The sequence below is a fragment of the Peromyscus eremicus genome, unplaced genomic scaffold (genome assembly GCF_949786415.1).
Source record: "Peromyscus eremicus unplaced genomic scaffold, PerEre_H2_v1 PerEre#2#chrX_unloc_1, whole genome shotgun sequence".
Taxonomy (NCBI): domain Eukaryota; kingdom Metazoa; phylum Chordata; class Mammalia; order Rodentia; family Cricetidae; genus Peromyscus; species Peromyscus eremicus.
Window position 1 is genome coordinate 4,853,865 of NW_026734288.1, and position 15,602 is coordinate 4,869,466.

The following is a 15,602-nucleotide window of genomic DNA, read 5'->3' on the forward strand; positions in this document are numbered from 1 at the left end:
GTTCATTAAAATAAATTAAACTTTCTTCAAGTTGAAAAGTTTACATGTACATGAACAAAATTATGAGATCAGGCATTGAAGAAACAACAGTTTCTGGATTAAATGAGTCATCTTTCCAGTTTTAAAAACTAGTTGTTATTATTTCCTAATATAGGGACTAGTTTCATATTTACTTTCATGATTCTAAGACTAGAAAGAATTTTATGATGGCTGTTATTGTTCATTTCGGTCTGTAAAATTTTGTTGCAGAAATTCTAATTTCAGGCTCAATAGTAGGCAAATTCTTTCTTGTTATTTTGTCTTTTTTTTCAGAGCTGAGGACCGAACCAAGGGCCAGGTTTCTTTACTCATTGTTAGATTAGTAACATCTAGATTGCTAACAGTCTTGTCTTAGAAAGAAACACAAACAGAAGCTGATGCCAGAACATTCTGATCCTGGGCACACAAAGAGCATAGGAAGTAGTCTGTTTAGCAGTCTTCCAGCTCTGAAAGTTAACATGTTCTAAGATCTATGGGCTTGTACCAAACAGAAAGACAGTCTGTATTGAAGCACATTCTAACCATTAACACACTGGGGACAGATGGAAATGATTTACACTACAGACATTTCAAAGTCTAGAATGTGGAAATATGCTATTGCTTAAATTAATGTGTATCACTGGTGGAAGCCCATGAACTGTAGACTAGTGGCTGTGGAGCCCCCATGGGGCAGGACTAGGCTGTCTGGATATGGAAGACGGATGTTTGGATCGAATTGTTTGGGGGGCACCCAGACAGGGTGATTGCGATTCATTCCTATCACATGGGCAGGCTTTTGGGAGCCCAGTGCCTGTGGTGTGATGCCTTGCACAGCCTTGGTGCAGTTTGGAGGGGCTTGGACCTGCCTAGGCTCAGTGTGCCAGGCTCTGCTGACTCCCCATGGGAGATCTTGATTTGGGGGATGTGGGTATATGGGGTGGCTTGGGAGGGAGGGCTCGGGGGTAAGAGAACAGAGGAAATGGTTTCTGTGGGTGATATGTAGAGTGAGTAGAAAATTTCTTGTTAAAGAAAAATGAAAAAAATAGATTGTGTATCATTGTTTTCATGTATCTTTTTTCTCTATGTACTTTCATGTATTTGTATTGCATGTTTATCTATTAATCAAAACATTCTATTTCCTTATAAACATGATTTAATAATAATATAATATATGTGGTGGTATGAATAAGAATAGTGTGCATAGGCTAGTATATTTGAAGCTTTTTTTTCCATACTGTTGGGATAAGGAGGTGAGACATTCCAGGAGTTGCTGTGGCCTTTTTTGAGAATGTGTATTCTGCAAGTGGACTTTGAGGTTTCAGATGCTCTTTCCAGGCTCAGTCTCTGTCTCTCTTGGCATGCTGCCTGTTAATCACAAACCTCTATTCAGGGACACCTCTGACACATGACAGGCCTCAGCAGCTTTCCTTAGTCATGGAATATGGTTGGATAAAGACTTTTCTATCCTTGATTCTAAAGCCAAACCAGGTGGCTAAAGCTGCCATGTCTGCTGCTTGTTGGCACTGAAGCATAGCCTCCTTGTTCAATTACATCCTCACCAGATTTCCCTATTCCGTGCTTTCCTTCAGTGCTGAAGGTTGGCTGTACTGGAATTTACACTGCGGATCAGGTTGACATAAAACTCAGACTTCCACTGACCTCTTCTTCTGGAGTGCTGGTATTAAAGGCATGCACCACCTCACCACACTCTAAGATATTCTTTAATTTGTTTTGAAAAGTTAGAAACATTGCTCCATTGGATCTTTCCCTGGGGTTACCACATACTTTATTCCATTTCATTTATCTACCTTAACAATGAATTTATCTCCATTCTGATTTCTGGTACTATTTTTCTCCTCAAAGTATATTTTTCGTTGCTCAGCTTTCTCCTTTACAATATAAATCTTTATAAGTATGAATACTAGTAAATAAATATTAGGGTCTAAATAGGCTGTTTTGAGATTTCCTTTGCTTATGGAATTAATCCAACATTCTTCAGTTTAGCCACAGGCAAACTCTTCAGACAAGGGCAAAAGGCAACCACATTATTCAACAAAATATTACAAGTCTGGTGTCTAAGCCACATATTAAAATTATTTTCCTTTAAACTCCTTGAGCCAAGCCCCACAGTTAAAATCTTCCAGTCTAATACTCTGGCTGACTTATTGATACTTAAAGCATTCCACTGCTTTTCTATCCCAAATTCCTCCAAACAACATGGTCAGGTCTACTACAGTAATATCCCAGTTGCTACTACAAACATCTGTCTTAGGCTTTCTATTGCTGTGAGTTGACACTATGACCACTGCAACCCTTATAAAGGAAGACATTTAACTGGGTGGCTTACAGTTCAGAGTCTCACTCCATTATCATTATCCTGAGACATGGCTGAGTGAAGGGAGATATGATTCTGGACATGTAACTGTGAGTTCTACATCTTGAGAAGGCAATAGGAAGTGAACTGGGAGCAGCCTGAGCATATCTAAAACCACAACTACCTCACCCAGTGACCCATTTCCTCAAACAAGGCCATGCCTATTCCAACAAAACCGTATCTCCTAATAATGCCAGTCCCTTTGAGGGCCATTTTATTTGAAACCACCACAGACCCTGAAGAAGCCTACACCATAGAATAGCAACTGGTCTGTTAAGATATACTCATTGTACTTTAGTGAGTACAATTTCATAGGATAATCCACTTTCAAACTCAAATTCAGGGCAACTGTAGAAAGTAATTCTCATGATGGAAACCATTTACTGGGCATACCCCTGATTGAGTATATTCTGGTCCTTAGGGGAGTGATTAATATTTTTAGTCTGATAAATGGTCACATTATTAAACTGCTACATAAAAAAGCAACCTACAATTCATGAATTAGTGTCATAATATAATCTCAAGTTATTTAAGAGGGGAAATAAATAAAAGACAAATTGCATGGACAGGTATTTCTCAATATTTGTATTGGTAATTTCCAAAAGGTATGATATAGAACCAAAATAGTTGTGGATCCCCATCACAATGGACTGTTATCTAGGAATCCAGAATTTCTGACAGAGTCTCAGCTTTTAAACAGAAAGACATTTGTGAAGCTTTCTCAGAAGTTGAGCTGCTTAGAGGTTATAAGTATAAAAAGTCAGTAACCAGGAGATGATCACTTTCCATGAGATGAGGAGCATTTTGTTCACATATTCTCATCATTACTCTTGGAAATAAGAGAAGCATGAGCCCAAATTATTTTTCAACTATATCTTTATTTTTCAACTGTGACTGTCTTCAAACAGCAGTGTTCAGCAGAGCATCTCAAGTGAATTTAAGTTGTTTTGTTTGGACATTTCCTTACATTGTAGGAATATGCCAGAAGGCATGAGACCACACAAGGCATTCACACATACACACACATAAGCAAAACACTAATCTCATATTGTATCTTTTACAACATAGCTTTAGCTTAATATATTTCACCTTAAATATAAAACCACATGCTGTATAGCAGGAGATCTGAAACATATTTATGGGAAATAATGTGTTTAGTATTACAGTATTCATTAAGGACCAAAAACAATTCATTATCATAATATGTCATATATTTCAAATCCAATTCAATGTCATTGAAATGCTATTATAGCCACTTATAATAGCTCTGTGTAAATTAGTTCAGTAAAATATTCTGCATTAATATTTGTCTAGAATAATCATCCAATTTGCCCCATTTATACATACACAAATGAGTATTTCCTAGAGTTACAAATAAAGGGTTAGAATTGAATGATGTAGATAATTTTCTAACCTAGATAGAAATTTGTATTATATCATTAAATATAATACACTTTATTGATTAAAATAAGTTAAGCTTCCTTCCCTTAAGTTTAAAAGGAGTTATAAAATTTACATTTACATGGGCAAATTCCTGATAGAAGAAACAAAAATTTCTGGGATAGATGAGGCATTTTTCAACTTATAAAGTTATTTAAAATTTATTTGCTTATTTGGTGACTAGTTTGGTATTTACCTTCATAAATTCTAAGATGAGGTCATATTTGTTGAGGGTTGTTCATGTTTATCTCTGTCTATAAGTTTTAATGGAAGTGTGCTACTCTCAAGACTCATTAGTACTTAAATAAGCAGGCAATTTTCTTCCTTAATAAGAAATTATGAAAACAATTTTATTCTGGAACTCAGATAACTTCTCTCTTGTTTGAATAGAAACTATTGGGTTATTGTTTTCTTGTCCAGTATGTCACCATTGACAGATCAAAGTGGAGTGCTGAGAGAAGGAAGAAAATACAGATAGACAGAGCACAGGAACACAGAAAAAATCTGAGATCAGGTGTTCTGTGCCATATGAGGAAAAACGCCAACACTCTGCAAGTTTTGTGTCTTCAATACTTTTAAAACAAAAGTGTGTATGTGAGATTCATTCACAAAAAACAGTTATGTCTCCTATTTACTCTTGATAGAAATCACTGAGAAAAACTGGGAATGGTGCAAGAAAATTTTAATTACCACCTGGAGAAATCAGGTTGATATAGTTCTTCAACATTTTGTGACTGATTAGAGACCAGACAACCCTACTCCTCCAGATTGAATGTCTATGACTATATTATTCAAAGTCAATAGGCCCATAAAGAAATACTGTTCTAACTATTCTTAATTTGCCAAATGCTTTAATGGCTGATAGAAGAATAAGTTAACTAAATAACATATTCTATTGTAAGTAATTTATAAAAATTTTCAAAAAATCTGTTCTGAGAGGGAGGATAATGTGATATATGTGCTGAGGACATGATGGGTAGACAGCTATGGAACTGGCATTAGTTGGGTAATCAAGAATTAAATATGTTTTGTGAGTCTGGGTTTGTGATTGTTAGTCAAGACCAGCAAAGACAATTTACATTCTCATAATTCTGGCAAAGGGAGACAGATGGATATACATTCAATATAGAAATATAATGAAGGATTTATACCTAGTTTGAAGAATATGGAAAAATGGTAGGTTTTGGAGAAGAGGAGGAATTGTGATATCCCAGGCATTTCAGTGATTCTATATGGATATTTTTCTAGTGACATAATGAAAAGAAAGGGATATCCCACATGCTTCCCTTTCCCAACTTGCTATACAGGAATAAATAGCTGACAGTGGTGAGCTCCTGAAGCAGAGACAAGAACAGAGCACACACTGCTCAGAGACACACAGGTTCATAAGAGCAGACTCACAAGTTGAACTTCAGCATGCAAGCCTGAAGCTGATTTTTTTCTAAAATCTGACCTTGCTTCCAATTTGTCAGTGAGTATTAGCATAGGAGCTCAAAAGAGTATGTTGAACTCCAAAACCATATTCAAAATTTAATGGATAGCTAATATTCATAACTTATTTTGGAGACCTCAAACAGGTTTTATGTTTTAAAAATCTGGATTTTCAGATGTGAACTATAGATTTAAACTACATCTTACCTAGGAACAGATTTTTTCATGCTACTTCACAATAAGATAAGGATGTTAAAACAAAACCTTCCATGAACAAATACATTGTAGTAATTTCCTAATGTTTAATTAAATTTTGTACTTTTCTCATTTTTCATTGAGGATGGGAGTGAAGGACATTTTTGTGGTGGTACTATGTTCCCCAAAATATTGTGCACCCTAATAAACTTACCTGGGGTCAGAGACAGAACAGCCACTAGATACAAAAGCTAGAAAATAGTAGCACTCACACCTTTAATCCTAGCACTCCAGAGGTAGAAATCCCTCTGGATCTCTGTGAGTTCAAGGCCATATTGGAAACAGCAAGGCATGGTGACACACGCCTTCAATCCCAGAAAGCGAGCCTTTAATCCCACGGAGTGGTGGTAGAAAGCAGAAAGGTATGTAAGGCGTGAGGGCCAGAAATTAGAAGAATTTTGGCTGGTTAAGCTTTTAGGCTTTGGAGCAGAACAGTTCAGCTGAGACCTATCCTGGATGAGGACTTAGAGAACTCCAGTCTGAGGAAACAAGACCAGTTGAGGATCCGGCGGCGAGGTGAGGTAGCTGTGGCTTGTTCTGGTTCTCTGATCTTCCAGTTCACCCCAATACCCGACTCAGGTTTGATTTTATTAATAAGAACTTTTAAGATTCACGCTACACATTTCAGAAACTATGAGGAGCGATAACCAATTCTAAGCACATTTGGAAAACTAATACTGTAGAAAAATTCTAGAGCACATGCATCCACATATATAAGGACAGTTTAAATGGACCTATGTTACACAGGTGCCACTGCCTCTTTCAGATACCACAAACTATCAAGTGCAATGGCCTGTGAAAGGCATGGTTTAATTATTTTTGAGTTTGTGGTGGTTTCAACAAAAACGGCCCCCAGAAACTCATATATTTGAATGCTTTTTCTTAGTAGGTGCATCACTTTAAGAAATGATTAAAGTTGTGGCTCGAATGAAGGATATTTCACAACATTTGTTGTTTTGAGCTTCCAAAGGCTCATGTCGGGCCATAGTAAGCAACACAAATATAAAGCCATAGAGGCATCCTACTCTGTAGAGAAGGAGTACAGGTCACACCTAAAGACAAAGATTACCTTCTACTTTGACCATTATTGAATTTTCACATTGCTTCGTAAATTCCTTAGAACTGTTATTACTGTTAAAGAGAAAACAGTGACCTCTAAGTGGTGAAGGCAAAGGCAAAAGCACACAGCCAGGGCAAGAACATTAGCATCAGCTTCCAGAGGAGAGATTGGTAGCAGGTCTCAGCACAACAGAAGGTCATTGCAGGTTCACAAGGAGGTTAGTAGTTTACACAGAGAAATGATGGAATAGAATCTATAATCTAGTCACAAAACAGAATAGCAAACAGAAGAAAACTCACCTGATAGGATAATTTCACACCAGCTTATGACTGACAAATTCCATTTGGAAGTTTGTATTACATTTAAATACTTTATCATAGTATATAACACAGTATGTCTTTCATATCAATACTACTACTTTAATCATTATACATTGATGGAAAGATATGCCACCCTTTTTCACAGTGCCTCTTTCTTGAAACAGTCTATATTGAGCAAATAAATACCTAGGAAGAAGGATCATGGAACATGGTTTGTTTCTCATTCATAAGAGATGACTCAATTCCATTTTCAGTAGGACATGTGTATGCATGTTTTTTTGTATATCAAAAGGCTACATCATGCATTAATGCAGAGAATTTATGCTAAAAAAATAGCCCGGTGGCAATGACACACACCTTTAAACTCAGCCCTCAGGAGGCAGAGCTTGGTGGATTCTATAAGTTTGAGGCCAGCCTGGGCTACAGAGTGAGTTCCAGGAAAGGCACAAAGCTACATAGAGAAACCTAGTCTTGAAAAAACAAATCAAATAACAAAAAATAAAAAAATAATAAAATGATGAGAACATAGTGGACAGGAGCACACACTTATGAGACATGAATTCTAAAGACTTTCCCTTAACAATCAGTTCAGAAAAAGAAAACGAAAGTCTTGCAAAAACTGAGGGGTAATGTAAAGGTTTGGGATCTTCGAAAAAGAAGCTTTTCTAGGAGAACAGCCAACATGTCCCACTTCCACATATAATACACTTACCTGAGAAAAAGCCATTTTTTTTACTCTTGTCTCTGGATCCTCTCAGGAAACTTTTATCTCAAAATTTCACCTTCCTGATAATATTTTGGGTTTCAAAGCAAGAAAAGGCTCATATATATTCTACCACAATAAGAGACTGAAAGGCAGGATTACAATTCTAACTCAGTGTACTATAACAGAGCAGAGATGTAGAACAACATGAGCTTCTGAAGGTAGACAAAACTACTTTTATGTATTCAGGTACTTAGTCTGTTTGGCCAGCATCGTGAATGACTTTAGTACAGACCTGGCAACCTGGTTAAATTGACATGCTATAGCTAGCAGAGTCAAGATGGCATTTCAAAGAGAGGCTGAACACTGCTGACATTGAGAAGCATTAAAAATCCTCACATTCTTTTCCTTTGTGTTAGATGATTAAAGCAAAATGAGGCTCCCAAGGAGGATAACAGACAGTGTCTGTGTAGTATTCTCAGATGAAAGTAATTCTTCAACTAGGTAAGAAATCTAGTTTCTTGTGTCCAAGAAGCATGAGGGCAATGAATTCATCTCTAAAGTCTCCACTGACTTTTCTCATTAGGTACCATGATACAATTAATTGACCAATCCATGGAACTGGCATTCACTACATAGAAATCTGCACACATACTAAGGTTCCTTTTGTTTTCTACATGAGTTCCATAGTAATTACTCAAACACCCCTTTAATATTTGGAAGAAAGTAGGCAAACCTTTAAATTTTTTTGTCTTTTTCTTGCACTTAGGTAAGGTATTTACTAGAATCGGGGCTTTATGATATGCATGTCTATGTGCAGAAATGAATGGCCCGGAACTCCTTGGTGTTGTTTAAATTTCAATATTCAGTTTTTAGTTACTGCAGCCTATGCACATTTTTTAAATAGGATTCTAATAAACACTAATTCCTCTTGTTGGATAGAAAGTCAAATTTTAAAAGGTCATAAACAAGATTAAAGAAAAACTAATCCTAAACTGAAGAAGATAAAATGACCTTGTTTGGATAGGGAATTTTGCAGGATAACCACCTCCTTCATAAATGAATAAACCTCTCACCATAGTCCAGATATGTAAGTCAAGACTCTGCAGGAAGAAACAGATTGGAACCCAGAGTAGGAGGAAGGAAATAAAACTGGGGTAGAATTAAATGTAGTCAGTTTAGAGAAATAGACAGAAGGATAACAATAACAATCATGCTTCTCCTTACTCTCAGCAAGCATAACAAATTACAATTATGTTAATTTGCCTGTATTTTCCCAGAAATTTATTTGGTAACTGCATGGACACTAATAGCTTCCTACAAGACAAATCTGGTATCTGAATTGCATGCTTATTAGTTGTATGGTATCATCTAGTCTGACCTTACTATATAAATTCCACACCTGCAGAAGGCACTCTAGACTCACTGAGATTAGGTGAGGAATCTGCCTGGTTCGTGAAAAGATTCCTTCTTTAACCATGCTTTTATCAGAAGGTTCTTTACCAAAGATTTTTAATTTAAGATCAAAGAGAATGTATGTCTGACACAAATTGACTAGCTATGTTTTTCTGAAACAAACACATTTCCATTCATGGACATAAGGCAGAGAAACACTCTGAAAGCATAACATACATATGCTCCACTAGGTTTGAGTTAAATGCTGCCTCTTTTCTCCTACTAAACTTGGATCTCCACATTGTTCCAACTGCAATTAGAAGTCATTTCAAAGACATTATTAATTTATTCCTCATAATCCTCCCTCTATTTTACCTTTAAGTTTCTCTTTATTGATGGCTCCCAATATTATAGCTCTGAGGAAATGAAGAAAAATTATCTGAACTAGTTTGTGGTACATTGGAAATGGAAAGTACTGTGTGTTTTCCTGGAAATTTCAATTAAAACAACAATATGCCTCAATGCCTACACATAAACAAGTTTGCACATGATTAAATTTAGGCACATGATAAAGCAGGTATGCAGTGAGCAGTCTTACATTTTTCAAGCCCATACTTCAGTTTAGAAGCCCATTAGTGTCTTGCACCTCAGTATTCAACTTCTCCACTTAATTGACATTAATTAAAGGAACACCCAGTATGGTTGACATAACTTGTTCCATAATGTCACTTCTTAACATGTGACCAAGTTTTTTTGTTATTCAGAGCCAATGTTTTCTAAGTACAGAGCTAACTCCTTTCACACTGTGACAAAAAGCTACAAGAGAGAAACATACACATACACACACCACACAAACGTGTACACAGAACATTGATCAAACAGAAGGCCCATACATTATTCTATACTGTTGAATAATTGCACTTAAAGAACCCACTGTTTTACTGCAGAGGTGTTATCTGTAGTATGTGTTGTCTTGTGAAAAAATTCTCTATTTTAAATTCTCTGTGTGAGTCAGGACCTTGATTATGACTTCCTGAATCCAGACCATAACCAATTTAAAATGTGGCTGTGAGAAACAGAGAAAACAGCATAAGGTATGAAAAGTCAGTGGATTTTGACTGTTTCACACACTCTCCAGTCATGACCAGTAAAAAAGTCTGCTAATGTTCACAAAATCCAAACTAATAGGAAAACTGGCATTGCTTGAGAGAAAACCCAGAACACTCACCGGACACTAAGATAAAGGCTTGATGATGTCAAAGCCGTTTAGAGGAAAAATAAATCTGTGCAAAAATAAGCTAATAAAAATAATAATAGAGTAAGATGATCATGTATTTATGAACATAGAGACAAACTTGAAGGAGACAAAATAGAAATCTATGAAACAGAACAGACATAATTGAGGGTCCCAAAAATCGAGGCAGTAGTATAACCTGAGATAAGTGTTTCAGATCACTTTTCTGCTTTTCTATGACAGTTGAGAGTGGTTATGAGTAGGAGGGGACTAATAATGAGATCAGAACTTCAGGAGCTACTTAGAGGCTTAATCCATGCAGATGGCATAGATCTCACTGATTCTACATGGTGAGTTTTCTTTTATCCATGTGCTCCAAAAACTATTAAATTCTGTATCAAGATGTAACAACAGAAATTGAGCTAAGTAGCCTTGGAATGAAATACCATAGGCTAGAGTTCAAATAAGCTTTTCTTCATTTGAGATGATTTTCTTCAATGTTCATGATCTTATACGACTTCATATGATAGTATAGGTATATGCACACCTACCTAGACCCACAAGAACACACCACATGCACTTAATTTTCTGAGGTTTTCTGATGGAATCATCTTTCTGTGTAACACAACTCAGTATTTCTTTTACTTATTGAATTTTCTGTTAATGTTTTCAATTGTGGAAGTCTTATTTATAGTAAATGAACTCAATTACATATTGACAACAATCAGACCTTGCCTCAAAATAAAGGATAATAGGAAAAGAAAACAACACACTAGATGTACTTCTTATAACATTTAAAAAATAGAAATTTACTTACAGAATAAATACAGCCTGAGTTATGACTAGGCCTCCAATTGTTGTTTTTTGAGTGATTTGATTTCTAGTAATGCATACACAATTTGTTCTACTCTTGGTAATCCTCTAAGTTCTAATATGACACTGAGTCATTGCTAAAACCAGCATGGTGTATTTTACAATATGAGATAGAGAGTAAGATTAAGGAAATATTCAGTGAAGTTTTATGATATTAAGGAAATATCAAGTATAAATATTTTTTTATATAATACTCCATAACATTCCTTTAAATGATTAAAGAGCGAAAATAATCTTCAATAAATATCATTGTGGGTGAAGATATGTGATATATTTCAAGTTTAAGTTCTGTAGGAAAAGATCCCGTGTCTCAAAGTTATATTGATACACACTGGGCATTTGAATTATTTTCTCTATGAAATGAATAATTTGTGAAGGTTTAAAGGTGTGGAAGATTTTTTCTGTGACTTATAGATATTTTTATTTTATATTATTATACTCAAAACAGTTTATGAAATCTCCCAGAGAGATTTAGCTTTTACATTTGCTTTAAAAGAACACTCATTTTAGCATTTGTCAAAGCATTTATATAGATTCCTTGAGGAGTCATTTAGCCAATTTTCGATAAGTGTTCAAAGATACTAGGTTATCAGGTATCTACCTTGAATTTCACTTGACAATATTTAAAGAATAAGTTACATCTTGTTTATTTTTGCTTGTATACATTTCTCTCTACATAATCAGTTTATAGAAATCATTCAGCCACAGTTCTAAACCTGTGGGTCATGGTCCCTTTGGTGGGTGCAATGACCCTTTACCAGGGATTTTGAAAGACCATCAGCAATATCAGATATGTACATTACAATTTATAACATGAACAAAATTATGCTTATTAAAGAGCAACAAAAATAATGTTATAGTTTAAGGTCACCAAGAAATTTAATACTATATTAAAATGTCTCAGCATTAGGAAAGTTAAGAATGACTATCTTATACTGAGACTCATCAGTAGTCAATGTACAAACAAAATTTTTTTGTCTGTGTGTTTGTACTGTTATTCTTCTACAAATTTAATAATTTATTAATTGGCCAGGCGGTGGTGGTGCACGCCTTTAATCCCAGCACTCGAGAGGCAGAGCCAGGTGGATCTCTGTGTGTTCGAGGCCAGCCTGGGCTACCAAGTGAGTTCCAGGAGAGGCGCAAAGCTACACAGAGAAACCCTGTCTCGAAAAACCAAAAAAAAAAAATTAATTATTTTATATCCTGACCTCATTTTCCCCTCCCTCCTTTTCTCCAATTCCCTCCCCAATTCCACTCCACACCCCAATCCACTCTCCCTCTGTCTCTGTTAAGAAAGAGGGAAGCCTCCCATGCATATCAGCAAAGAATGATCTATCAATTAGCTCTAATACTAAGACCCTCCTCTTGAAATTACATTAGGCAAAGCAATCCATTAAGAGGAATGGGCTCTGAAGAGCCAACTAAAGCATTAGGGACAGACTCTGCTCCCATTGTTATTACTTCCACAAACAGACAAACTACAAACATGTTACATATATGTAGAGGGCTAAGTTTGGTCACTTGAAGGCTCCCTGGTTGCTAGTTAAAATTCTGTGAGTTCTTATGAGCAAGAAGAGAGGGAAGAAGAATTGTAGGAATCAAGGGGATCAAGCATTATCTTATCTCACTGTGAAAATAGAGACACAATATACTTAAAACAATCCTTTCTCTCCTTCCCTTGAACTTATAATATTGTTCTTTGCATATGCTTATTTCCACTCTTATAGTTTTCTATAGAACCCAGTTTAAATTTTAATGATGTGTTTTTATTAGAATTGCCATCTCTGAAATAGCTAATCTTCATAATGTCATCATTTTTTTTAATGAAGATTCAACTTGTCAAGGAAAATATAAATAAACAAAAGGTATAATACATTTATTTGTACTCATAAAAACAGGAAATTAATATGAGGTTAAAAACAATCATTAAAATACACTCTTCAAAAGTTAAAATATTGGGAATATAATAATGGCATAGAATATAATAACATCACATGTAAGTCAATATCATCTTCAACAAATTGCATAAAATAATTATGTAGCTGCTTGGACTTTGTATTGCAGTCATTAATCATCTATTAGCAAGAATTCTTCTGTTTCACAAAGCTATTGCTTTAGTATTTTCAAACAAGAACTCACTGTAAATATTGAGAATAAATGTTTTCATAAAGCAATATGCATAGCTAATTTTTCAATAAGCATTTAGTAATTATAAGGTCTACTTCTGAATAAATACTTCCAATTTCACATCAAGTGTAGGGCTTCCTAAAGTGATGTTTGTGATACTGTCTATGGAATGAATATTGATCAAAGATTTGTTTATTCCACAAATTCAGAAGGAAATTTTATTGCATAAATATATGATACTGAAAGACAGTTGATAATTATTATAGAATTTTTTCAAATTTCTTTCTAATGAGTTTTCTGATGTCTTCATTTTCCATATTCTTCATACTTGTAAAGTTTCTCTCCAGTATGGGTTAGGAAAGATAAAGAAGTGTTGAGGATGTGGTAAATGAATGTTCACATTCTTTAAATTTATAAGGCTTGACTCAGATACGAGTTCAGTGATGATCTTTAACGGAAGAGCAATGGGTAGACAACTTGATGCATTTTTAGTTTTTCTGCGGTTTACCTCTAGTAAGGATGCTATGATGAACATGAAGAGAAGAGCCATGCCTAAAGCACTTTCCACATTCATCACACTTATAAGGTTTCTCTCCAGTATGGATTCTCCTATGACACTGAAGATTGGAGGACTGGACAAAGGACTTTCCACATTCATCACATTTATAAGGTTTCTCTCCAGTATGGATTCTCTGATGAACACAAAGAGATGAGCCATTCCTAAAGCACTTTCCACATTCATCACATTTATAAGGCTTTTCTCCAGTATGGATTCTCCTATGACGTTTAAGTTCAGAGGATTGGCCAAAGGATTTTCCACATTCATCACATTTATAAGGTTTCTCTCCAGTATGGATTCTCTGATGAGCACAAAGAGATGAGCCATTCCTAAAGCACTTTCCACATTCATCACATTTATAAGGCTTTTCTCCAGCATGAATTCTCTTGTGACATTGAAGATGGGAGGACTGGACAAAGGATTTTCCACATTCATCACATTTATAAGGTTTCTCTCCAGTATGGATTCTCTGATGAGCACAAAGAGATGAGCCATTCCTAAAGCACTTTCCACATTCATCACATTTATAAGGCTTTTCTCCAGTATGAATTCTCTTGTGACATTGAAGAGTGGAGGACTGGACAAAGGATTTTCCACATTCATCACATTTATAAGGTTTCTCTCCACTATGGATTTTGTGATGAACATGAAGAGATGAGACATCTCTAAAGCACATTCCACATTCATTATATTTATAAGATTTCTCTCCAGTATGGATTCTTCTATGACATTGAAGATTAGACGATTGGACAAAGGATTTTCCACATTCATCACATTTATAAGGTTTCTCTCCAGTATGGATTCTCTGATGAGCACAAAGAGATGAGCCATTCCTAAAGCACTTTCCACATTCATCACATTTATAAGGCTTTTCTCCAGTATGGATTCTCTTGTGACGTTGAAGATTGGAGGACTGGAAAAAGGACTGTCCACATTCATCACATTTATAAGGCTTTTTTCCAGTATGGATTCTCTTGTGACGTTGAAGATTGGATGAGTGGACAAAGGACTTTCCACATTCATTACATTTATAAGGTTTCTCTCCAGTATGGATTGTCTGATGAACATGAAGAGATGAGCCAACTCTAAAGCACTTTCCACATTCATCACATTTATAAGGTTTCTCTCCAGTATGGATTCTCTGATGAGCACAAAGAGATGACCCATCCCTAAAGCACTTTCCCCATTCATCACATTTATAAGGCTTTTCTCCAGTATGGATTCTCCTATGACGTTTAAGTTCAGAGGATTGACCAAAGGATTTTCCACATTCATCACATTTATAAGGTTTCTCTCCAGTATGGATTCTCTGATGAGCACAAAGAGATGAGCCATTCCTAAAGCACTTTCCGCATTCATCACATTTACATGGCTTTTCTCCAGTATGGATTCTCTTGTGACATTGAAGAGTGGAGGACTGGACAAAGGACTTTCCACATTCATCACATATATAAGGTTTCTCTCTAATATGGATTCTGTGATGAATATGAAGGTATGAGAGTTTTTTATATCACTTTCCACATGCATTACATTTGTATGGTTTCTCTTCTGTAGTGTGACTTGAAACATTTTGAGTTATATTTGAATTAAAATCAAAGAATTCATTACAGTCTTTAACCTGGCAAAATTTTGTTCCAGTATGCTTTATACTATCCATCTCTAGATTTGAGTATTCAATTGTGACCTTCATACATTCATCACCTGTTTGTCTCTCATAAATATCTTGAGTATTAGTTCCATTATACTGAGTACAGTTTGAGAATTCATAAAGAATTTGGTCTTTTTGATTGTTTGTCCAATTCTTCTCTTTGAT

At 35.5% G+C, this 15,602-nt stretch overlaps 1 protein-coding gene across 1 annotated transcript; it reads right to left on the minus strand.

The window, feature by feature from the left end:
- Positions 1-13,718: 13,718 nt before the first annotated feature.
- LOC131900940 (zinc finger protein 665-like) lies at positions 13,719-15,077 on the minus strand (the record flags this gene model as incomplete). The annotated part of the gene is made up of 2 exons (XM_059252250.1): positions 13,719-14,714; positions 14,793-15,077. Coding segments are annotated over 2 exons (1,281 nt in total), but the record flags the coding sequence as incomplete, so codon positions are not given.
- Positions 15,078-15,602: the final 525 nt, after the last annotated feature.